The 25,222-nt window shown below is 37.4% G+C and overlaps 2 protein-coding genes across 3 annotated transcripts in view; both read right to left on the bottom strand.

The window, feature by feature from the left end:
- Positions 1 to 25,222, bottom strand: part of LOC133520101 (poly [ADP-ribose] polymerase) — a 214,628-nt gene that overhangs the window by 18,673 nt on the left and 170,733 nt on the right. The gene's annotated exons all lie outside the window — the stretch shown is intronic.
- The window catches only part of LOC133520098 (probable tubulin polyglutamylase TTLL2), a 42,443-nt gene continuing 36,741 nt past the window's right edge, over positions 19,521 to 25,222 (bottom strand). For both annotated transcript variants that reach the window (XM_061854403.1, XM_061854402.1), the window contains 3 exons: positions 24,052 to 24,141; positions 21,027 to 21,212; positions 19,521 to 20,005 (listed from right to left, as the gene is read on the bottom strand). In XM_061854403.1, the coding sequence (XP_061710387.1) occupies positions 19,811 to 20,005; positions 21,027 to 21,212; positions 24,052 to 24,141 (471 nt within the window). In that variant the 3' untranslated portion in view covers positions 19,521 to 19,810. The remainder of the gene's footprint in view (positions 20,006 to 21,026; positions 21,213 to 24,051; positions 24,142 to 25,222) is intronic.

Consider the following 25,222-nt stretch of genomic DNA (forward strand, 5'->3'; position numbering starts at 1 on the left):
ACTCCATACATCAGTTTTGTTACCAAAACGCTCATTATTTTCGTAGTCGACATCTAGCGTCGAGTAGCGAAATTATCAGTACTGCTACTTGACGAATTGACGATAGATGACACGACGAACGAAAAGTCTAATGCTCAACAATTTTCAGCTTATTAATATAAGCTGAAACCTAACTAACTCCTTTTGCTTGCAATATTAATTGTAAATTGTTGAGCAATACACTTTTTGTCAGTGGCGACACTCTAAACATCTAGTGTCAAGCTGTCAAGTAGCGGTGCTGATAATTCCGTTACTCGATGATATCGACTACGAAAGTAATAAGCGTTTTGGTAACAAAAATGATGTTTGGAGGGAGCACTCTGTACATTTTTTCTATATGGCCAAAGTGAGATTTTTAGACTGATAGGTATGTGATAAGGCAAGTTTTACAAAGTCAAATGCAATAAATACGTTTACACGGAAACTATTGTTTTAATTTCTATGTACAATAAAGTATATAAGTACATCATCTTAACACATTATTGATATTCGGGATAACGATCCCAAAATCACCAGTATATGCTTCTTATTTATTTATCACCGATACAGATACTTGCAATTTTAAAGAAACACCCTGCTGTCGCAATTACCCCAAATGACTCCAGACCTTTACATAAACATATTACTGGAGCTAGGCTGTTATTTGACTCGATGTAATTTTCAAAGCTATTGTTTCGTCCCAAAGGCTCGTTGCCTGGGGCCCTCTATAGGTATACCGAATAGCCACTCTGAATGCCACTAGTATACCAGACATATATATGCCATTAGACACCCCACTTAGCGCGTATGAAAATAAAGATGCCAATGTGTGTGCGGGATACGAATAAAGTAGTGGACCCTGCCCATGAAGCCACCGTCCTTTTCCGGTTCGAATCCCGGTAAATGATGTATCACGCATACATGTTCCTAAATCATGATTGTCGTGAATGTTTTTTATGTGTGTGTGTTTGTATATTTTAGTATGTATATAGTCGCATTGTCGCATCGCATAGTACGTACAAGTTTTGGTTGGATTGGGGTTAAGTTGATCTGTGTAAGATTGTCCCCATTATTTATTTGTTTAATTGGTACACAAGTTGACGCTCATAACAACACAAGTAGACTACGTATACTTCCAAACTATTTATGGTATTTACGCAGTCTAATGAGATCTATGTCTGTGTGTCGTATAACAAATTGGCAAGTTAGTTGGACGCACACAACTACAAACTTAGCTGTCGTCTTAATTCACATCTAAAACGTAATACGCTGTAACGTTAAACGCCGTGTAAGAGATCTAGTGAGAGATATGTCTGAGCACAACAAATTGGCGAGTTAGTAGGTAGTTGTGCATTTGCAATGCGCCAGGTGCATGGTCACCTGGGGGACCTCTGCGTGTTTGACAACTGTTTGTCATGTTCGCAGCTAAATATTCATGTGCCTAGTTAGTTTTGAAATAGGACAGGTTGTTATTGTTTTCGCTCGTTTATTAATATATAGAGAAATAAGTAAGCATATAGAGTGCTCACTCTATACATCAGTTTTCTTACCAAAACGCTTAATGTTTACGTAGTCGACATCTAGCGTCAAGTAGCGGATTTGGGTCTCTATTGTTTCCCATAAAGTTTCAAGTCATAATGTATTGTTTGTCCACATTTTCGTTAGCCATAATTTGGTTTCCATAGAATCGCGTAACTTTTCAGGATTGCCATAAAACAACCTAACCTAACCTAATTATAGGATAACCTCAGGAAATTCCTGAACAGTTAACGGTTTCAGAGTTATGACTAATGACAATATGACTATCAATACATTATGACTTTCAATAATTATGCCAAACAAATCTGTCATTGGATTTAATTCGTGTAGCTACCGCTGACCTGGCACTAGTTATGCACGCTTAATGCCGCGCCACGATACGATCCGACCGGACCGGTACAGACTGATACGTTCGTTTCGTCCGTGCAATTTTATTTAAACTTAGTGTTAAGTATGTTCGTCATGTTTATTTTATGTTTCTTTCCTTTTTTCTGTTACCTTCCGTGATTATTTCGCACTCGATGGTCTCATCGGAAGATCAGCGCTGGAAGTCGCCAGCAACATGCTGAGATGAGGCCATTTCGTGACACTTTACTCTCACTATGTTCTCTTTTATGTCTGTCTGTTACTGTTTGTGTGTTTATGAATAAAACAAATTCTATTCTATTAGCTCAAAATTGTTGAGACTTTTCGTTCGTCGCGACAACCGTTTTCGAGTAGCAGTACTGACTGATAAATCCACTACTAGACGCTAGATGTCGACTACGAAAATAATAAGAGTTTTCGTAAGACAACTGATGTACGGACTGAGCACTATGCTTACTTATTTTTTTATGATATTACTAGCTTTCTGCTTCATCTTACATCTGCATGGATATTTTTATGATCGTTTTTTTTTTAATTATATTTTATCTCTGACTTTTACATCTCTAAAGAATTTTAGTATTTGTTGTTTGTATTCGACATTTAGACACTGTAAGTAGGTATACAACTCTAACAAAGTATCTAATATTTCATTGATTCCATATTTGTAATTGTATTTTGTTATTTTTATTGATTGTAAAAATTTGACATATAATAGTTCCGTGAAAACCTTGTGAAAGTGTATGGATGCCGGGAAAACCTTGAAGGAAAACAATTGCTAGGGCGTGACCCATCGCATCAAGTATTTTAATTCTTGCATTTCACCTTCCCATACAGAGTTCCGTTCTCTTAAAACTACGAGTTTGATTGTGATATTTGTGATGAAACTTTGTGCATAAAATTACATGAGGTATTTTTATGCTTTTTTTTGTAATTCGTTAATATAACTACAGCTTATAAAAGAAACAAAACAACACAAGTTTTGTGAGAATTTTTTTAATTAACTGTATTTTGTTAACTATGGTATTATTATCTGAAGCTACATAAACTAGTACTGGCGTAAGATATACCTTACCCTATTGTAAGTACAAAGTTTCAGAGCAATCTAGTTAGTCGTTTTAAAATGAGAGCGTAACTACTTTTGTATGGAGAACCGAAATACACTCTTTTTTAAATTAAACTTCTTTGTTGTCGTACCCGACATCCGATATCGGATCGGAGAATGTGAAAAAGCTCTAAGGCACCGGCTTTCAAGGTTTATTTAGGATGAGCAGAGTTTTGGGCGCTGGCAATTAGCGCGTGTGAATCATTGATGAGTCGGAGCTAAGCTTTTAAGGAATACCTACTTATATGCCTTATATGGTATGTTCAGTACGTTAGTACAGTAGAACATTTTTGACAGTAATTTCTAGGCTAAGGACTTTTGGTAGCATACCGTGGATCTAGAATCTATGGAGTCGCAAAACTTTTTTTTTTTTCAAAGTCAAAGTAAATATTAAAATTTATGTGTAAAAATAAAATTAATGCCGATAAACTAAATAAACGGTTGGGTTATGGGGTAGAGGGTCGGTTTTGGGACAGAAAATGTTTGATAAAAAAAAACACGGTATGCTACCAAAAGTCCTAAGCCTAGTAATTTCATAAAATTTTTACTCGTTTTTTCACAAACATCTTTCAAGCCAACTTTCCAAAAATATATTTACAGTTTTACGAAAATTTTAAATCTTACACGCGACAATGACAATAATGTCATCGGTCGGTGACGGGAAGGAATATAGTCACAACTAATCACAAGGAAAAAAAAACTTATACAAAAAATCTACATGCTCTGTAACTTTAGGAAAGTTTCGCAATACATATTTCAAATTTTTCGAAGATTCATTTGACAAAAACTGGTGCATAGATAGAGTTCAGTACTACAAGCGCAGTTCCACCGTAAACTAAAAAAACTACCTCTTAGTTACGAAAACGTATGGTACCTATTTTCGGGACAAGTGGTGTTTTCGTATTTTTTCCCGCCCAGAACGAGAAGCTCTTCAAACCAGCCAAATTTTATCCAAATCCAACGAAAAAAAAACAGTGGCACTCATGGGCGTAGAGAAAACTTGAATCCCATCACAAAAAATGCCAACATGCATGTGTATGTACGTACATACACAATATATGTAACACTTATATACAGAGGTGTCGGTTACAGTAACAATGTGGAGAGTTCAATGGGTTTTCCCATTTAAAAAAAATGCCCAACGCGCCTAGACAAGTTTTTACTTCCAAAATTGACTCTAACATAAAAATCGGCCGTAACCGTATTATTATATGTCGATATTCTGTGCTCTGTGCCGTTTTTTCAGTTAATTCTCTGTTAGTTCAAAAATCACTCTTTAGCAGTTAAGCCTTATTTTATCCTCTACTTTGGTGGAGTAGTAAAAGGGTGTTAATCAACACACAACACACACATAGCCAATACCTGTCCATAATGGACGGATTAAGGACACTAATATCGCTTACTAATGGCTTTTGCCTTGTCACTGTCAAATACAGGGTGACATCAGGTGCCGTTCCAGAACTGTAACAATTGTTTGACAGTGACAATTCACCGTACATTGCTGGTCTAATATGTATTGTCACTACGTACTGTCTTCACTGACCCGGAAATGTACTCAACTGGCAGCGCGGTAAAATAGGCGCCTAGAATGTTATCAAAAACCATGGACCTAGAATACTAAGGACGTAGTTTCGCGAAAACACAAATAGGATTCCATCACCCACCAATTTTCTAGTATTTACGCGTGACACACTCACATTGACAGTTATCTCTATGACCTCATCCACCAATCTGCCGTCCGTCGAATTGAAACGTCAGAAAAATCAAAGTAAAAAAAAAATTTAAATACGCCGCAAAAATTATACCGATCCAAAGAAAAAAAGAGGCAGGATAAATTTTCATACATAAGTTAATCAATTATCACATTATCTTTCGTAAAATACGATATTAATCCATGATGTTGTACCTAAAGTGCAGGGCGGTCTCACTTTTTTTGCCATACTAAATTGCCCTATCCCCGAGCTAAAAAGGTGTTCGTACCAAACTAGAGAAAATGTACTCAATCCGCCTAGGTATACATTCGTGACACGCACACATTGAATCCTTCCGCCATTGCAGTGTCACAGCTGGTCGTCAGTTGCGCGGCCTCTGTCAAATTATTCCTCTATGTCAAAGACACTACTTTTATTATTTTATTTTTTATCAGGCCTCTCCCCTGTTCCACAATCCCCTAGTTGGGAAGAGTCCTGCAAGTTGTTGAGAAAAAATGTCTAGGTCGTCCCGCCATCTCCGTCTGGGCCTGCCGCGTCCGCGCCCTTCTTCTAGCATCCACTTGGTAGCCATACTAGCCCATCTGTCAGTCCCATTTGAGGCTAGCAGTCTTCTTGCCGACGTCAGCAATGCAGCGTGCAGCGTGGTGTTCCGGATATGATCGGTCCTCTTCACTATTAGTTAACGATAAAAAATAAAATTGAAACAACTATGTTTCTATGAGAGTTACTGACAATGATAATTGTATAGTCAGCATCAAATATATCCGCAGCCTGGATCCGGAAACCCGAACTGTTTTATTTTTATGCTTATTTAATAAACTCAACTAGAAACGGACCGCGATGGTCATTTTATTTCAAGAAACTAATTGGTGACCCTTGAAATATGTGGTGACGACAAAGGTGGCCAAATATATCGTAGCACACCTTTGTTACCAAAAAAATGGGGAGTTTTTATGGTAATAGGAGGCAAGCGAGCAGATGTATCGCCTGATGGTAAGCATTTACCGCCTCACATACACCTATAACACCAGAGGGGTTGAAAGTACGTTGCCGACCTTTAAGATGGGAGTGAAGGTCATATCGGTCCGGAAATACCGCGTGCGACAGTTCATTTCACACCAATTTATTAAACACATTTTTTTACGCACACATACACAGAAACAGAGAAATAAGGATGTTCCGATAATAATATATACTTAGCCATTTTGACCATGAGCATGACTGTCACTATTTCAGATTATTAAGTTGGATTAAATATTTCCTTATAATATTAAAAAAAAATACTAATTCATTTCCCAGCATTACGTTCCTGGCAACATTGCCCACTTTCCTTTTAGCGACTCGTCTGAGCGATTAAACAAAAATTAAAGATGAGTCACTCGCGTATTTTAGAGTCGTAGATTGCTCGAAACGTGTCGATATCGAGCAATCAATACATATATATTTAATATGTCTTTGTTTCACAGATCTTTTATTACCCTGTATGTAGGTACATATATATTGTTACACAAATATATAGAGCTTTTAGTCGACAACGGACTGTATGTTCCCTAGAGGGATTAATACAAATAATGTTCACTCACAACCTACATAATAGTATTATATAGGTAGTGACATAATGAGAGAGCTTCCTTGTCTTTTTTTTTTTTTTTTTTTTCATTTATTTTTCTAAACACAGTACTCGACTGAAAAGCTTGATTATATCACTATCTTTTTTTACTATAAACCTAAATAAATAATGAAAATTGGTAAGTATAAAAAACACAAATGTCCAAAATGTTAATGTCATTATCAAAACGATAGCGACATTAATATATTATATATTAATATTACGCAAACACAAAAAAAAAATGTTGTAACAAAACAGTTTAAATTTATGCTGGGCGTGATTTGCGGCTTTTGAGTATTATAGAGGATTTATGATATGCGAGTATATAAAATAAACAATTGGTTGATCTGATCTGGGCGAAAAGAAAATATTTAGCGAAAATAGTGTGTGTATTTTAGAAAGCTCTAATTACATATAAAAACAAAAAACTTCAGCATCCTCCCACTATAATGATAGAAAACGATACCATACATCGCTCCACTAGCGAAAAATGTCTAGGCCTGATACTGGATGAGAAACTAAGCTCGAAAAGTCATATAGATAAAATTAGATCCAAACTATCTTCTCTGACAGGAGCATTAAGACATTGTGCGGGCTGTATACCTTATAAAGCTCGGCTACTACTACTACTCATATATAACTCTTTAGCAAAGTCTCATTTACAATACCTAATTGAAGTGTGGGGATGCGCAGCTAAGACAAATCTTCAATTTCTGCAGAGATCACATAATAAACTAGTAAGAACTGTATTTCAATATCCTCAGCTCACGAAATCAAAGTCACTTTATACTAAAACAAAACTATTTAATCTAAAACAACTATACACATACTGTACTTGCATACTCATCGATAAGTTACTTACATAGAATATACACTCTCAGTTACTATTAACAAAACGAAAATTTAGACATAATTTAAGAAATACTAATAAAATAAAATTATTTAGACATAGAACTAATTATGAAAAAAAAAAACCATTTTATTTGAAGGTGCACAAATGTATAACAACCTACCAAAAGATGTTAAAGAAAGTCATTCAGAGACATGTTTAAAACTAAGCTGAAAGAATATATATATAATAATATTTACTAAGATGTGTTGGAATATGTTACATAATGTTAATTTATTGTAATCTCATGTAAGTGAACTGTTTTGTTCTTATGAGAATAAAATGTCTTTAAACCGACATATTATTTTTTATTTCGACCAACAAGGTTCATAGATTCATAGATGGCAAACACTATTGTGAATTAAATTAAATAGAATAGTATTTTATGCATCAGTTGTATAAGAAGGGTCAAAAAAGGCGAGTGGCGTGAGTTACAATGTGAGCCGGAGCCGAAGGCGTAGGCGAACATTGTAAAGGAATACGCCACGAGAATTTTTTGACCTACTTATTCAACGTTGCATACAATATTTTTCCTACGAGTCAACAAAAATAAATCTTAATTTAGGTAAACAAATTACAGCAAAAGTATATAGCCAAGACGCGCGAGCATACCTTGTTACGCGCCCGGCCCGCCCCGGGCCGCGGCCGGCCGGTCGGCGACACCTCCTCGTAACTCATGAGGCCCTGGTACTTGCTACTTGCTAAATTAATTTTTTGGACAGTTTTTTCTCAATTTTGGCCACCGTAGCCTACGGAGACTAACAAGCAACGCTAAGCGGTCTTCGTAGTCTATGGGTGTTGCTATATTACGGGTGTCACATGCGTGTTTCTGACTTATGAAGTAATTATTTTTACTATGCAAACAAATGAATATTTTGTAAGTTGGCATCAATGCACTTAGTTTAAAACTGTATTCGTTTTGGTTTTGTTAGGTTGGTAGCCATTAATCGCAGTAACGTTATAGCGTATAAAAGCACAAGAGCTTTTATAATGAATAGACAATATAGACTTTTCTTGAAATCTTTTATGTATGTTCTTATATTCGTGTTAATGAATGCATAAATGACAGATAACAGTAGAGGAGTAGGAAAACAAAATAAATTGCACAATACCTACCTGAGATAAACACACTGGGCATTTTGGTCAGTCCGTCAAAAAAATATACTGCAAGAGCAAAAATGATAGTTTTTCAAATGTCATACGTTCAGTACCCCTAGTGTAAATGAATTCGATTTCGAAACGTGACGTACGCGTTTGCGTTTAGTCTCATTTTGTATTGGATTTAGAAAGAGCGCGCCAAGCGGGACGTTTTGGAAACTCAAAATCCTATACAAAATGAGACTTAACGCAAACGCGTTCGTCACGTTATGATGTCGATCAAAGTTACACTAGGGGTACTGGTAGACGTATAATACTCGTAATGGATTAGACGGGATATCCAGCTCGAATATGGTCCTTCGTTAATTTTAAATGTGACATCAAAATACGTGGCGCCACTGTTCCAGCGCCGCACTTTTTCTTAATACATATATAAATTATTTATTATCTCATTTCGTGTTGTATTATGTAAACTTCTTATTCTTATCAACTTTTATCTAATGGGCGTCCGCTACCCAACACTACCACCGTTGCACGGAGCGGGTGAGCGGGTTAGAGTCATTCTTAAAAAGCGGCCAAGTGCGAGTCGGACTCGCCCATGAAGGGTTCCGTACCATTTATGACGTATTAAAAAAAACTACTTACTAGATCTTGTTTAAACCAATTTTAGGTGGAAGTTTACATGGTAATGTAGATCATATATTTTTTTTAGGTTTATCTTTCTCTTATTTTAGAAGTTACGGGGGGGGGGGGGGGCACATTTTACCACTTTGGAAGTGTCTCTCGCGCAAGCTATTCAGTTAAGAAAAAAATGATATTAGAAACCTCAATATCATTTTTGAAGACCTATCCATAGATACCCCACACGTATGGGTTTGATGAAAAAAGATTTTTTGAGTTCGAGTTCTAAGTATGGGGAACCCCCAAAATTTATAGTTTTTTTTTAAATCTTAATGCGGTTTATAGAATACATCTACTTACCAAGTTTGAACAGTATAGCTCTTATAGTTTCGGAAAAAAGTGGCTGTGACATAAACGGACAGACAGACCGACATGACGAATCTATAAGGGTTCCGTTTTTTGCCATTTGGCTACGGAACCCTAAAAATCTCATTCCCTGGACATATTTGCAAATTCCAAGGAGATTCCGTTTTACTAGCATCACATTGTTGGTGACTGTATAACCCGTGCCAAGTTCCATCTACAGACAAAACTGCTTAGCGGAATCTCTTGGGAATTTGCAACTAATAGCCAGGGGAATAAAATTGCTGAAGAATGACCCGTTAACGAAAAATAGTATGACCAACGCTAACCGACGCGGACGCGTGCGACGGATTTTTCCTACTATGACACCTGCGCATGTGCGCCAGCTCCGTGCACCCGCGGCAGCTAGCGGACACTTACCTGCGCCAATTTTGATTTACACGACCAACCAGGGCCCAGCATTCGACGTGGGTTACCTTTGATTGGCTGCTGCCTCCTCTGAAATGGTCAATTGTTACTTTGCATCACCTTTCTTCCGCTTTCGCCCTTCGACGCGAGCGCACGGCCTGAGTAATCCCTACAGTTAAGCAAATTGCATCTACGAATCAAGGGAGCCTGAGGTCCGCTTGGAAACTAATCCTAAGAATTGGCATAGGCACGAAAGCGACTGCTATCAGACATTCCAGCCAAGAGGGAAGCCTGGGCCTGATTAGGATTAGTCCGGTGTCCTCGCGATGTTTCCCTACACCGAAAAGCAGCTAATAAATATCAAATGATATAATAGGTATCCTACATGAGTTCCAAAAAACTCATCAGTATTAGCCGGGGTTTGAAGCGTCATACGCTCTTACCGCCAAGAAATAGGTATATATATATAACTGCTTCAGTATTCAATCAATAGATGCATTCGACGCCTTAACTACCTCAAAACCAATAACGTCTATTCAAACAATCGAATCGCACAGTGAGCCCTCGAAAAATGAACCTTCACAATCAGCGCGCCTCATACGGTCATCAATCAATCGTTAATCCAACGCAATATACATAATACCCCCCCTTCGACATTGGTATTGTTATCCCTTATGCGCACGTTGGGTATGAATGTGATAGTTACATGCATCGTGAGGAAGCGTCCGATGGGAGCTGCGAAAGCGTGCATTCATTCGGGGACAGCACAGAATATTGATAGCTACCAATGGTTCTTTATTTATAAACCAGTAAGTCCTCTCGTTATTCAGATACAGATACGATACGAGACTACAAAATACAAAGAGTGTGTGATAATCATTTATTTATTTATTGAATCAAGTTAACATAACATTACAGCTTACGCCAAAGCGTTACGTAGATCGTATAAGTGTTAAAGTAAATAATCAAAAATAAGTGCGGGCAGTTAGTAAAACTACGTATGTAGAAATTGTAGAAGTTGTTTATACGATTCCTTGCCTGTCTGCTTGCGAGCAAGAGAGTAATGCTGCCTACGGTCAAACTTCGGGATGAAACTACTATTATTAGTTTTAGTTCAAATAATTAGTGAAGACCTTATAACAGACAGCTGAAATTAACAGCTGTCTTCAATATTAGTCACAAGGACAGCTCCTTTTTCGAGTTTTCGAGTTTTCCCAAATGAGACAAGGCACTTGGTATGGCGGGCACTTAGAATTTAGGGGGCTCCCTTCTTCATGTCAAAATCATTACAAGGTTGCCCTGCCTACGTAGATCCATCATTTTGTGTTAGCAGTTTTTGTAAACTGAAATAAATGTCTTATAAAGAAAAAGTGACCAAGGCATCCAAGTACGCGAGGTTGGAATCGAACTAGCGTCCTCTGCATTTGCGGCAGATGCCTAGACTGCTCGGCCACCTGGCCCACAGCGATATGGATCGAATTTTCTCAAGTATATGCAATCTACTCAACTCTAAGGGAGAACAGTATGGTGAACTGTAAGGCAGAACATTACATTTTTATAAAATAATTTGTTGCCTATAGAGTATGGACCAGTGTAATGTTGCGGCTGTTTTATCGAGTAGTCTGCGCACTGGGGGTAATTCCGGCAGTGCGAGCCGACGACAATGCCGCAATCGGAGCAGCAATCTGCATAATGGATTGCTCGGGCGAACGCGTCGTCCGGTCGCTCATTCAATTGTCGCCGTCGATGTCCACGTTATGGCTGAATGAGGATTCATCATTCTGTGGGCCAGATGCGGCCCGCAGCTATTACTTTCATAGTTTTTGCGCAGCTATTTGTGGGAAACTGTATACTTATATCTCATCATCAGTATATCACTATTCACCAACTGCAGAGTATAGGCCTCTTCTTTATTACGCTACACCTCATCCAATATAATTATTATGAAGTAAGTATATGGGCTTAGAGTCTAGCTAGCCAAATATTGTTGACAGATTTTTCCTTTTTGTATCACCAATTGTTTAAGATTTAAAAAAAACCTAAAGGTTGTTGTCAATTTATGTCATTTATTCAAATTGTTCGCGGTTTATAAGGGGTTTATATTAAATAATATTAATAATGACTATACCGAGTGGGGCCCGCAAACTATTATTTAAGCTCGTAAATAATTACGACAATGTGCGAACGCGAAGTTGACGTGAAGCGTTGTATAACGAAAAACTGTAATGTTTAAAAGTCGTAAACAATTTAGTAGGTTGGTGCTCTATTACAATTTGGATACTTTAAGTACTAGTTCTAACATTTGCCTATAACTTTAATTAAGTACGTGAATTTATTAATACCTAAATCTCATGAACAGGACAAGTGTGTAAAGAAATGGATAAACTAGAAGTTCTGGAAAATATCAATAAAATCCAAACATTGGAACGTAACGAGAACTCCTGTAGACCCCTGGGAATCTCTGAGGAATAAGGATTCCGTTTTTTCCTTCTGAGGCACGGAACCCTAAAAATCATGGAAAACATTGGTAACTTACGTTACATCTACATCTAAAAAAATATGTTATAAAACTGAAAAATTGTAGGGTTCATTATTTTTTAGTCATATAAGAGAAGAATTTGTTTATTCCGCCAAAAAAATAATCAGACTTGAATTATTTTTTGTATTCGTAAATAATTTCTTTGGTTTTATTTTAATGTTACCTAAAAATTCCTCTGAACATTATGTCGTCAGGTGACAAGCAAAACTTACTAATTACTAAAATTAGTAGTAAAATGGTTCATTATATAGTAAGTTTTGCTTGTAACACATTAGTCCAGCTTTCGCAGGTATTATATATCTGTAAAAATACGTACTCCTATTTAAAGAACATTGATCATACTATGCTAGGTAGGTTTATGGTAGGTAAGTAGGGTGACAATGCAATATTATGGTACAATGGAGCTGATCTGATGATGGAGACAGGAGGTGGCCATGGAAACTCTGTGTTGAAACAACGCAACCTAATTGTGGTTGGGGTTTTTAGAATTGGCTCGATGAATATTAGTTGCCTGTGGAAAAAAAGTACAGTCAGCGATAAAACCTTTACCAAAAATGAAATTTTTACCAAGAACTTATTTAAATTCTGATAGGTATCAAAAAAATCACTGTTTTCTCTCTCCGTGGAATTATTCGAATATTGAAAGCTGAAGGCGCGCGTTAGTTCTAAACCATTAAGCAGCCAACCGGTTTCCGACGGGCTGGCTCTCGTAGGGAAACGAGTCTAGTCATAGTCAGGCTGTTTTTATCCAACTATGGTGTAGCTATGGGTTATTTAATTTTAGATGTGCTCAACGAGGATGGGGGGGGGGGGGGTTTAGGGTCGGCAACGCGCATGTAACTCCTCTGGAGTTGCAGGCATACATAGGCCACGGAGACTGCTTACCATCAGGCGGGCCGTATGCTTGTTTGCGACCGAAGTAGTATAAAAAAAAGATGTACAGTCACGTCTGAAAACATCAACACGATCGAAGTGCCAAAAATATGTATACACGATTTTATGGCCCATGCATACATATTGGCAATTTGTCTGTATGGATATTTTCAGACATGATCGTACTACATTCAATTCGGATTTTTTATGTTATTTCGACTGAGAATGACGGGCTCTTTCGGTCCCAATAGGAGACAAGAACTGACCCATATATTTTCCGATACTTCCATTTCGTTGCCGTCATACAAAATCTATGAAAAATGGTAATGGACTGGAAATTAAAATCTTGGGACTTTTTTCTCCTTGGATCAAAAGAACCTGTGATTCTGAGTTAAAGAAACATACAATTTCCCGAATTTAAGAGAAGTGTACTAAACAACTTTGAATAAATGATTCGGCTATGGGTTTGTCTAAATCATCATCATTCTCCTGGCGCATTCCCTAGTTGGGGTCGGCCCTCCTGATACATGATCGCCACTTGTTGCGATCTTTAGTCATTGCTGGCATTAGGCCTAGCTCCGTCATGTCCTTGGAGATGGTTCTAGTCCAGTTGGTTGGCGGATGACCTCTGCCTCTCTTGCCCTCGATATATTTATCTAAATGTTCATACATATATACTATAATAGTTAAGAAAGACATCAGAACCCGAGTTCCCGGGGAAGAACATTAGAACTGCATTGTTTCAGGTATTATCACGGAGTCCAGGACAGATGGCTTTCACGCCATTATGCGTAAACGTACGGCATCTTTGATGCAACGCCTGTGCGCCAGCTCCAACAGCCTCCTAGGCGTAGTGGCCAGCAGGCTGGGTTGCCCGTTCCAGGACCACTGGATGAAATTACAAATAATACAAATACAAATAAACCGAACCACCAAACCCAAACCAAACCACCACCAAAACCAAACCAACAAAGAGAATTTGAAATGAAGGTGTATTAGCAAAGAATACTTTGTAGCGACCTAGCGATGTAAATTTACTGCCATCTTTCGACACATAATTAATACTTGTAGAATGTCATTTTTGACTTTGATCCATATTTTTTCACTGATATGTGTTAAATTTGTTAAATATCATACAGTGTCGCCATCTAATAGATCAAAGGCCAAGCAGTATGACCTTTAGGTAGTGCCCGGTAAGATGGCACAAGATATAAATCTTCTAAAAATGAGCAATATTATACATATTTGATCGAACTCGGCTATAACTATTAGTTTTTTATATGAAAGCTCACAAAAAATTTAAACTCAAAAACATGATATCCACGATCCCGGGCACGTACAGCCATCCCGCTCACGGTAACGCTCAGTGAGAGTGAGAGAAGAACCTGAATCTACGGGGCTTCAATAAGTAATTCCACTTTATCACCTACATTGCCAGATTTTAATCATCTTTTTCGAGGTTTTCCCGAGGGTCTACAGTATGGGGCTCTTCAAAAAAGTAGTGTACAGGTTTTTAAAGGATCGGCAACGCGCATGTAACACCTCTGAAGTTGCAGGCGTCCATAGGCTGCAGTGACAGCTTACCAACAGACGGGCCGTGTGCTTGTTTGCCACCGTCGTGGTATAAAAAATAATCTACTACAATTCACATTGTTAAATCAATGACAAGTCATTCTGTAGTACCTAAACAGCAGTAATGCAGTCTGAGTGCTCGCTTAATGTTTTGAGAGCATCATAGCATTTCGACGATTCATTTACTATCGAAATGCGAAGATGAAACTGATTTTGCAATAATATACATAACACAGAATAGATACGTACAGAATTCACGCAACTCTATCTGTTTTGACATTTAATTTATTTTATTTATGATGTTTTACCTTATTTCTGATCTTGTTTTCTTGTAGTGTAACTAAAATGACAATTTGAATTTGTTTTGACATTTTTATGCGCATGATTTTTATATTTTAATTTTGTAGCCACAATAAATTTACTGCCATCTTTCGACACATGATTAAAACTTTTAAAACGCCATTTGACTTTGATCCTTATTCTTTCACTGATATGTGTTAAATATCAAAAAGTGGCACCATTTAACAGGTCAGAGGCCAAAGGTATGGCAGCATCGTTTCTTTTTCAGCAGCGATAGCGCCACAACCTTTAACCGGTGCCCGGTAAGAAGGCGTCACTTTTTGATATTTAACAAATTTAACACATATCAGTGAAAGAATAAGGATCAAACTCAAATGGCATTTTAAAAGTTTTAATCATGTGTCGAAAGATGGCAGTAAATTTACTGTGGCTTCAACATTTTCTTTGACAATCCACTTTTAAATTCTCTTTGCCCGAATGCAACCCGTTTGTGTGAAAGAAAGGAAAATAATTGTTTTCCATTAAAACCACTCAAAAAAAGGGAAACTCATAAGCTTCATGTTAGTGAAAGCTCTGAGGATGCCACCGGGAGACCACGGGCCGTGGGAGTATACATGTAGGAGAGGGTTTACATGACGCTATATTATTATATTGACTTTTGGGTCCTTGGCGCTAGTGGCCTGGTACCAATGAGTTTTTCGGAGCTTATGTACGAAATATCATTTGATATTTATCAGTCGTTTTTCGGTGAAGGAAAATATCGTGAGGAAACCGAACTAATCCCTATAAGACCTAGTTTACTCTCTGGTTTGGAAGGTCAGATGGCAGTCGCTTTCGTAAAAACGCTTTTGTACCTAGACGCCAATTCTAGGAATTCGTTGCCAAGCGGACCCCAGGCTCTCATGAGCCGTGGAAAAATGCCCGAACAACGCGAGGAAGATGAAGATAATAATAGTAAGCGAGGTAGCCAGCAGCTATGATAATTAAATAGTTTTTTTTATAACAAATTGACATTTTGTGCGACCAGATATTTTCGACTGGACGTGTGCAAAGAAATTATTGAAAAAAAAACGTGCTCAGATTTTTTTGCCATTGCAGTAGTTATGATATAAATGACATTTGCAGTGTGCAGAATTTATTAAAATTTAGTCTTGCTCAGAAATATTTGGACACCTTGGCTGCTTCGATATATTTGATGGCGACTGTACATGTGAATTCTAGTAGCTCGCAGCATCGGACACGAGTTCCAAATACAAAATCATTCACTAGATACAGTACACTCATCACCCCACAAAAATACCACAAACTCATTGTTTTTATAAAGATAATTTAGACAGATGCAGTCTTTAAATCAGTGTAAGGTGTATTTCATAAAAAAATAGTAAAATAATCATTAGCAAAAACGATAAACAAGCTCACATGAAAAATCTTATCAAACACACTGACATATATAAGTTAACACTATGACACTGACAAGCTGACATGGCAGTCTACAGAAATAGTATATGGTTGTAATGTAACACAAAAAGTATCAATGCTACTATTTTGACCCGGCTAGCGACATAATTTCTGAGGGCTCCTTTCTGTTCTTAAACTAAGCACTAATCAGGGAAGATGCAAAACCAAAAACGGCCCTAATTTAACGGATATTTAATTATGTGGGGCGTAAATCCAGGAAATTAGAAGTGAACAAAAGGCATAGGGCATGTCCATTGTATTTATGAGGTTCTTATTTTTCACTATTTCTTGAGCTCGATTTTATTCAGCGCGCCAATCGTTAACGCTCCGTGGCGTAGCGTAGTCATATCTCTCTAAGTATATCTCTTTCATAATAGTGCGACAGTGACAGTTGTGGCACCTTGGCTACGCGCCCTGGTATTTATTTATATTATTTAGAAACAAACAGGCTCGTATTGTTGCATTTTCTCCGTACATATAATTATTAAATACAGTATGTATCTGAACGTAAAGCAAAGGGAGTATTACTGCAATGTTCTGCCGCCAGAGTGCAGCACGTATCTTAAATCATAACTTATACATACTGTGCCTTAAACTGTATTTTGACAAGTTATCATAGATAATAAAATGTGACATTGATGCATCAAGGCGGGTTGTTTAGAAAGGGCCTACCGGGAAACGCGAAAATCGAAATTTAGTTATCTGCCTCTTTGTTGCTCAAATATACAAGAGTGACACAGAGGTTAGATAATTAAATTTCGATTTTCTTGTTTTGTGGTAGGCCATCAGATTGTGATGGATTGTGGTAGTGCGCCCCCTACGCAGAGTTTTTCATAATATTCCCTATTACAATATTGTGGACCTACAGTTTCCTGGTATACGGTTCATAAATTGAACAGGATCTAGACTGGACACCATCCATGTAAACCCTCGCTCAAATAGGTCATAAATCATTTGTTTCCATTGTTCAATCTCATTACAGCACCTAATACGAGGGCGGGTAAATCTCCGGTGTCCCCCCGGAGCCGCAGATTACACCGCCTTATTGGCCGTCCATCTTGCGGCGACATTAACTGTGGACTATTTTCTAAGTAAACTATCGGTAGCACAAGTTATTGTTAGAAATTATGACATATTTTTAGCTGGACTAACGATTCTTTTATAAAGACCCACGTCCGTAACTGTGGACTTGAGACAAACTATAACATTTTTCACACACGATGGGTATGCTGACAGTTATTATCTCCATACATTTCAAATCTTGCAAAATTGTACTGAATTGACATCTGATAAAAAAATACTATAACTCTGTTCTAAAGTGTGTAATTTCATCACTACATTTCTAATATGATGATATTTAAGTTAATTATAATGACAACTCCATTAGCTAAGACGGACTCTGTTTTCGAAGTGAACTAGGGAGCACATGTTATTGTTAGAAAGTTTACGAAAAATGTGGCCAAACTCTTCATTGATTCCCATTTACTATGGATCAGTCTCTCATCTATTTGTCGGCTTAGTTTTTCTGTTTATCTTTCAGGGCTTGTTGTATTACGTACGTACTCGTAAAAAAAACATTTTCAACGCATTATTTCACACAACCTAGAGAATTAAATAATTATATGCGCAACCTAACCTCGAACCTCAAAGTAATAATGCTTCAGAGCTAGTTTAGCTTGCAAATAGTCAAATCACGGCTCTCGCGTGCCGTTCGTTAGCTCGTCGTATTGTTTCCAATGTAAATGACACCTTGAACAGTGTGGACTGCATATTTCGCTTGAGTATGGTTTCTGTTATGTTTACACCCCCTTATTCATGATAGTTTCGAAGATATCAAATGTGTGGGCGTGAAACACAAAATGAAAATAGTAATACAATAATTTGAGCAAGCATTTATTTGTTACTTAAGTATTATATTATATTCTATATTAAAAGAGTTCGCCAGTTGACAAACAGAAAATAAAACAATTTTAAATCTTAAACCCAGCTAGGTTTATTTCAATTTTTTTGGTGTATTACGGTACTGTCTTGGCATATTTTGAGGGACATTGCGCATACAAGATGGCTCAACATACTATGACAAAAAATTAAGAATATTTTCATTTTTACACATATTTTACAAAATATAATAAAAAATTAAAATTACAATCATTTAACTAAACCAAAACGTATTATCTTCGCAATATTCTCCTTTAGCTTTGATCACAAACGCAAAGGTGTGTTACAGTTATCAACAAAATGCCGCAGTAAAAATCATTGTCAACGAATTCTTGCGCCACCTGTAGAGCAAATGAGACCGTAGTCATTACTCAACCGACTCCATATTCCTAACTATTATCTCGATGTATTAAAAACTTAAACTTAATCCTAAGATTCCTAAGGCGAGGCACACCCAGGCCGATTTCTTCGAGTGGAGCAGAGATAAAGTACCTAACAAGTGACGATACCTAGTACCTACTAAATACTAACCCCTTTATTCATAAACGTCTACTAAAGTTACGATGCCGCTAATAATCGTTTGTCCCTTTCCGACGTATCGGTATGATGGAAAGGGACAAACGATTATTAGCGGCATCGTAACTTTAGTACACGTTTATGAATAAGGGGGTAAATGGTTATAGGTACATACATACAGTTCACTCCAGTCAGTCGGGTGACACTCGACTTTCAGGCGCTCTCGGCTAAAAATTGCTACAAGCAATATTAGAGTTCACAAAACTTGATGTTCCTTTGCGTGCACAACCATAAGATAATTAAAATTGACAACCCTAAATAGAAAAGGATAGTGCCATACATTAGTAAGGGACAACATGATTACTCCCTGAATCTCTGTCAAACTTCGGTTTTGTACGAAGTGTCAGTTCTGTACGGTAGTACTGTTATTTATTCTGTGCTCCAGTCGAAAATACATCACTAGGGATACATCACCTCAAGAGTCACACGAATCTAGCCGCCGCCATGCATTTGTATGCATGTGAAAGTTCACATTATGTAGTAACATGGACATTCAAGTAACATACAAGTTGGTTTTTTAGTCAAGTTAAAAAAAAAAATCGCGATTTCGGGGTTGGTCCCATAGTAAAAGTTGCTCAGTATGATCTATATATTCAGCCCGTAAATTATTGCGGGTGACTAAATAAACAACTGTATATCTGTCTGGTACTAGTTTTCGTTGAGAGAAATTGTATCTAAAATTAAATCTTAAATGGATAAAGTCTGTGACCGGTACCAGCAGTCATAGATACATGTTATGCAAATATTCATAACATTTTAAAATGAGAGCTCGATTGTATGGGAGCGGCTTTTTGGCGGCGGTTTCGTGTGACTCTCAAATGAACACAAATTAGACAGGCGGTAGCCACACTTCAAAGTTGGGCCCGTAAGCCAACTTCTTGCGCAGTGTGGCCTCGAAATCCGCGTCGCGCGTCGAGTCGCGCGGCGCCCGCGCGTCACGCGCGTGTTCGCGCGCCACCTCGCGCGCTGCGCGGACGAATTTTGACACGTGGGCCACGCTTTCGCGTACTTCTTCGATCTGAATCTAAAATAAATAACAACATTAGTAAAATTATCCTCTCTTTCTTCTTTATTACAAAAAGACATGTAGTCTCAGAATTATGTTACACTCCGTGTAGTCCATGTACTTATTACTTATCTCATTTCATTAACTCTTTTCTTTCAGATAAAGAATTCACTCTACCCACAATGCCAGGAAATAGGTTTTATACTTGCCGCAAAACTAACTGGCCACTGAGATCATAATGCTATCTCCTTTACCCTTGTTAAGACCAACCAATAGAGAGCAAAAGAAAACCAATAGAGAGTCAGGTCAGGATGCCATCTCTTTCACTATTGGCAAAGAGAATTTGAAATAGAGATGTATTGTCAAAGAACATTTTGTAGCCACAGTACATTTACTGCCATCTTTCGACACATGATAAAACTTTTAGAACCCCATTTGACTTTGATCCTTATTCTTTTACCGATATGTGTTAAATTTCAAAAAGTGGCGTCATCTTACCGGGCACAACCTAAAGGTTATGGCGCCATCGCTTGAAACGATGCTCGCATACCTTTGGCCTTCGATCTATTAGATGGCTCCACTTTTTGATATTTAACAAATTAAACACATATTAGTAAAAAAATAAACATCAAAGTCAAATGGCGTTCTATAGGTTGTAATCATGTGTCGAAAGATGGCAGTAAATGTACCGTGGCTACAAAGTTTTCTTTGACAATACACCTCTATTTCAAATTCTCTTTGCCAATAGTGAAAGAGATGGCATCCTGACCTGACTCGCCACTTAGTTTTGCGGCAAGTATAATACATTTAGGTCATTTAGTAATGGATAACTTTTTTCAATTCCATGAAATACTTCATTAGGATTCAATATGAAATTCATAAGACACCTGAAAATCCTATCTTTAACTCGTTTACCTCGCTAAAAATTTGTATACAATAGCATAAAGTAAATAGGCAATAAGGGCACAGATTAGATATATATTTACTTTATGATAAGGGTGACGGTTAGCAAAAGCAGATGAATTATTGTATGAATTACCTCATTATCAGGCAGCGTGTGTGGGTATATCCTGACCCACTGGCCCACGCGCGCCGGCGCCCGCTCCCAGCGCACGCCGTTGCCCCACGAGCACGCGTTGATCATGCGCCGCCGGCTCGCCGCCGTCGCGTGCCCGCCGCGCCACGACTCTTCTTCCGTCGACGGTGTGGCCACACTTGGAGATGACTGGAATATGTTTTGTGGGTGAAAAGGTGTGTACAAAATAAATCCTTTGGAATTGTAAAATCGGTTAAACATAGGTACCTACCTACATTAAGTAAGTACTTACTTGTGGCGTTATTCATAAACGCGCTTACAATCCTCAATCATCGAATGTCTTAATCTGTCATTTTGACTAAGCTTATGTATTAGTTAGGTACGTGTACCTATAATAAAAGTTAAGTTATTTAGAAAAGTGCATTTAAGTAGTAGTTTTTTGTTCTGAATCCACCTAAGGTCACAACTAACTAGTAAACTTCCTACGTTTTTTTAAATACCACGGCAATCTAAAGTCAATTTCAATGTAAAGATTGAATGTACCCATTGCTTCTGCGAGATTCACATTAGGCCAGCAATTCTCTCGAAGACAAACAATCGAGATGTCCTATCAGGATTAATCGTAGCTCTAGTAAACAAGGGTACAAGTCCCATATTACTGTAGGAAACTTGTATCTCTTTTCACTAGAGCCAGCGTATTCTATAAAAGAGTAAATGAATCAAGAAATATAAGTACATCCTCAAAATGCTTTCCGGTGCATGCGACACTAATCTCAAAATACACCACTGCTCAATTACTACCAATATTATAAAAAACTATTCTCATAACGAATGAAACTCAAATGAACTTGTTACCAAAATGAACCGTTCTCGATTTGCACTTTCCTCAATATGGGCCAATTCCAAATAGACTGAAGCTCATAAAAACCGGTACACAAAAGGCTCTTTTCCCAAAATACCCTAAATTTGAAATACGGGAAAGTATCAGAACACCCGATTTTCATAATAATTGATTCACAAAACGTCATGTTCCCAAAATACACCAAATTCACGATTGTCATACTTTATACGGGTACGGTGCTTTTTAGGGTTCCAATATGAAATATGTATAGGTACATACTAATATATTTATTACAATTTGCTGCAAAATAGTATCGATAAATTGAGTGAAATCTAAAAAAAGGTTACCGGGCTCTTTAGTTCGTATCAAACTCACGGCACTTATGTTTAGGAAAGAGATTTTTTCAGCGAAAACTATTTTTGTTGAAAGTACTTGTAATGCACTATTCCCTTGATTTTTCATATTTTTGTTAAGCTCGGTATAGTAGTATTTTTCTAAGATGTCAGAATTGCCTTATAGAACTATATAGGGCAATTCGGACGACTACTACTGCTCAAAATTTTTCGAGGAAGGCAATTTCCTCCAAACGTATACACTGAATCAAAAAACTTTCTTTGTAACCTCCCTATCCTTACTATTTTTAGGGTTCCGTAATCAACTTCTGTCTGTCTGTCTTTCTGTCTGTCCGTCCGCAGCTTTGCTCCGTGATGGTTAGTGCTATTAAGATAAAAGTTGACATAGATATACAAATTAATATCTTCGGCCTCCCATACACATTAAGTGGGAATTACATTTTTTTCGCTTCAATCCAATCGCGTAGGATCAAATGATGTCGCGGATGCGAAGCAACCAGTAGTGCGATTCGCACATTTCCAATTCTTAGAATTTTTGTTCTCGTGACTAAAATTATACCTGTGCCCATCATAAAGGAGAGCGGGCGCCCTTTTTGGTTCTCAATAAAAAATAATTTCAGTGCTGGACCTCCTCTTGGCCATGGTAAATCTCAAGAAACAAAATGATGACATCGATTCCTTTCCTAAAATATGACAATCAAGAATTTAGTGTATTTTGGGAAAAGGCCGTTTTGTGAATCAATCATTATGGGAAACGGGTGTTCTGTGATTGAAATTTAGGGTATTTTGGGAAAAGAGCCTTCTGTGTATGGGTTTTTATGAGCTTCAGTCCATTTGGAATTGGCCCATATTGAGGAAAGTGCAAATCGAGAACGGTTCATTTTGGTAACAAGTTCATTTGAGTTTCATTCGTTATGAGAATAGTTTGATATAATATTGGTAGTAATTGAGGATTGGTGTACTTTGAGTTTAGTGTCGCATGCACCGGAAAGTCAAAATGTTATCGCGGATGATAGAAACTGTTTACCGATGCGCGACATCTATTTTCTGCTATAAGAACTAAAAACACAATCTGGTAAGACACACAACCTTATTTTGTATGTAACAAACCAGTCGGAGAACTAGTGAGCGCCAGTTTCGCTAGGTGGCGCACAAATAAAGGTTGATAAATGGTTGCGCTAAATATTTTAGTTTTTAGGATTTATTTTTAACTTAAATACTTAATCAAATTTCAATTCAAACGTTAACACTTCATCGTCGTTTTTTGGCTGGCACATTTAGACTTCTCTCTAAAGGGAAGTATACCACGTGATTGTCCATACAAAAAGAGAAAACGTTTTTCCACTTCTAAATATTGTCCATTCTCCATGATTTTTTAGTATGTTATTGACACAATGAAAAACTAAGTTTATAGGTTTACCTTTTTTTTTATTTGCAAAACAAAAAAAAACCTTTTTTAGTTAGTGAGAACCGTTTTCTCCCGAAGTGGAATTTCATAAAAAAATTACCGTCACTTACTTGTTAGATTCAAAAAGCTATTCTTTCCTTTTAAAGTGAATTCTAGAACATTTTTTTGCTAACACTAGCGACTTACTCAATTACTCAGACTTTAAAACAAAACTACAGTAGAAACAACACTTTTGTGCGTGATGCTATGTGGTCATTGGTTGCAGGAGACTATTGTGGGGTAAACGAGGCGGGTGCGGGTAGATACTGTAGGGTTCGCATATTGTTTCTTAGAAAGACCTTGATTAATCCAACATTGAGGAGTTTCAGATATATTTGCTTCTTCTTGGGTTTGTTGATCAGGGTAACAATAACAATATGAAATCACCTGGGAGTCGGATTCCTCAGGGCTTCCTGAGGATATGGAAGTACTAGATGGGCTTCCGCTGTTTGCGTATTTTCCTTTGTCATTAGATTCCTGAAAAACATAATTAAGTGATATGAGAAAGACTCAGACTAAACCCAAAAACTACATTGTTAGGTGTGGACTATGGTGGCAGTCGCTCTTGTGTCTGGGACAAATTCTGGAATTAAGTAGCTAGGTTGCCGACGTTACAAATTAGAGCAGACATAGCCAAATCAGCAAGAAATGTGACTTCTGTAAAATAATAGATATCAAACATAATACGCCGCATGTTACGCTTGTCTACTCATTAAGACACTGAACAATGCGAGATAATAGGCTGCGAAACACATCATGTTGTAAGTACTTTAAAAAACACGCGCCGGTAAATAATTATCATACAAGATTGCCGGCCTAGGCAACTAGTAGCCTTTTGCCGCACGTCATGCGGGCGACCTGCCGATGCCACTGAAGGACGATACCGTCCACGCTGTAATATCGTAGTCTGAATATGAATGAATGAATTTATTTTATTTCAGAATTTTTCAAATCCATATTTTCGTTAGTAGTTACACATGTAGAAAAATGGTTAGTAAACAATGATGACTATCAATAAATTAATAAAGGGTCTAGCAAGCTAAGCTAAGAAGATTGGCCCCCGCAAGGGATTTGGTTGTAATTTGAGGTGCAGTAGTGGCAGGTTCTAAGAACACTGTATGCGTAATATCAGCCTTCGATCTTCTTTTGTTTCAGACTTATCCACGAAAATGTCAAAAAATCAAGGTAATTTTTAAACTGTTATTGCAGCTAAACCAAGCAAGCGAGAGCAACCAAATAAATTCAGAATTAAGGAGCATAAAATGGGGTTCATAATGCATATTTTTACAGACATTCATTTCCTTGAACTTGGATGAAAAAAATAATGTAATTTTTTTCTGCTCCATTTTTTTGCCTCTTTTGGCGGAGACACAACTATCAAAAAAATTACGTGATAAGCCACATTTGGTAACTACGTATCCATTTAAAAATATTTTGAAAAATCATGGTGCGTCATATTAAAAAAAAAAACAATTACGAACATAAGTTTACTACATCATATTATATCAATAGAGTAGTACCTACTACGTAGTGGCAAATGAGTCTGTAGTATAACATC

The sequence above is a fragment of the Cydia pomonella genome, chromosome 7 (genome assembly GCF_033807575.1).
Source record: "Cydia pomonella isolate Wapato2018A chromosome 7, ilCydPomo1, whole genome shotgun sequence".
In the NCBI taxonomy this organism is placed as follows: Eukaryota; Metazoa; Arthropoda; class Insecta; order Lepidoptera; family Tortricidae; genus Cydia; species Cydia pomonella.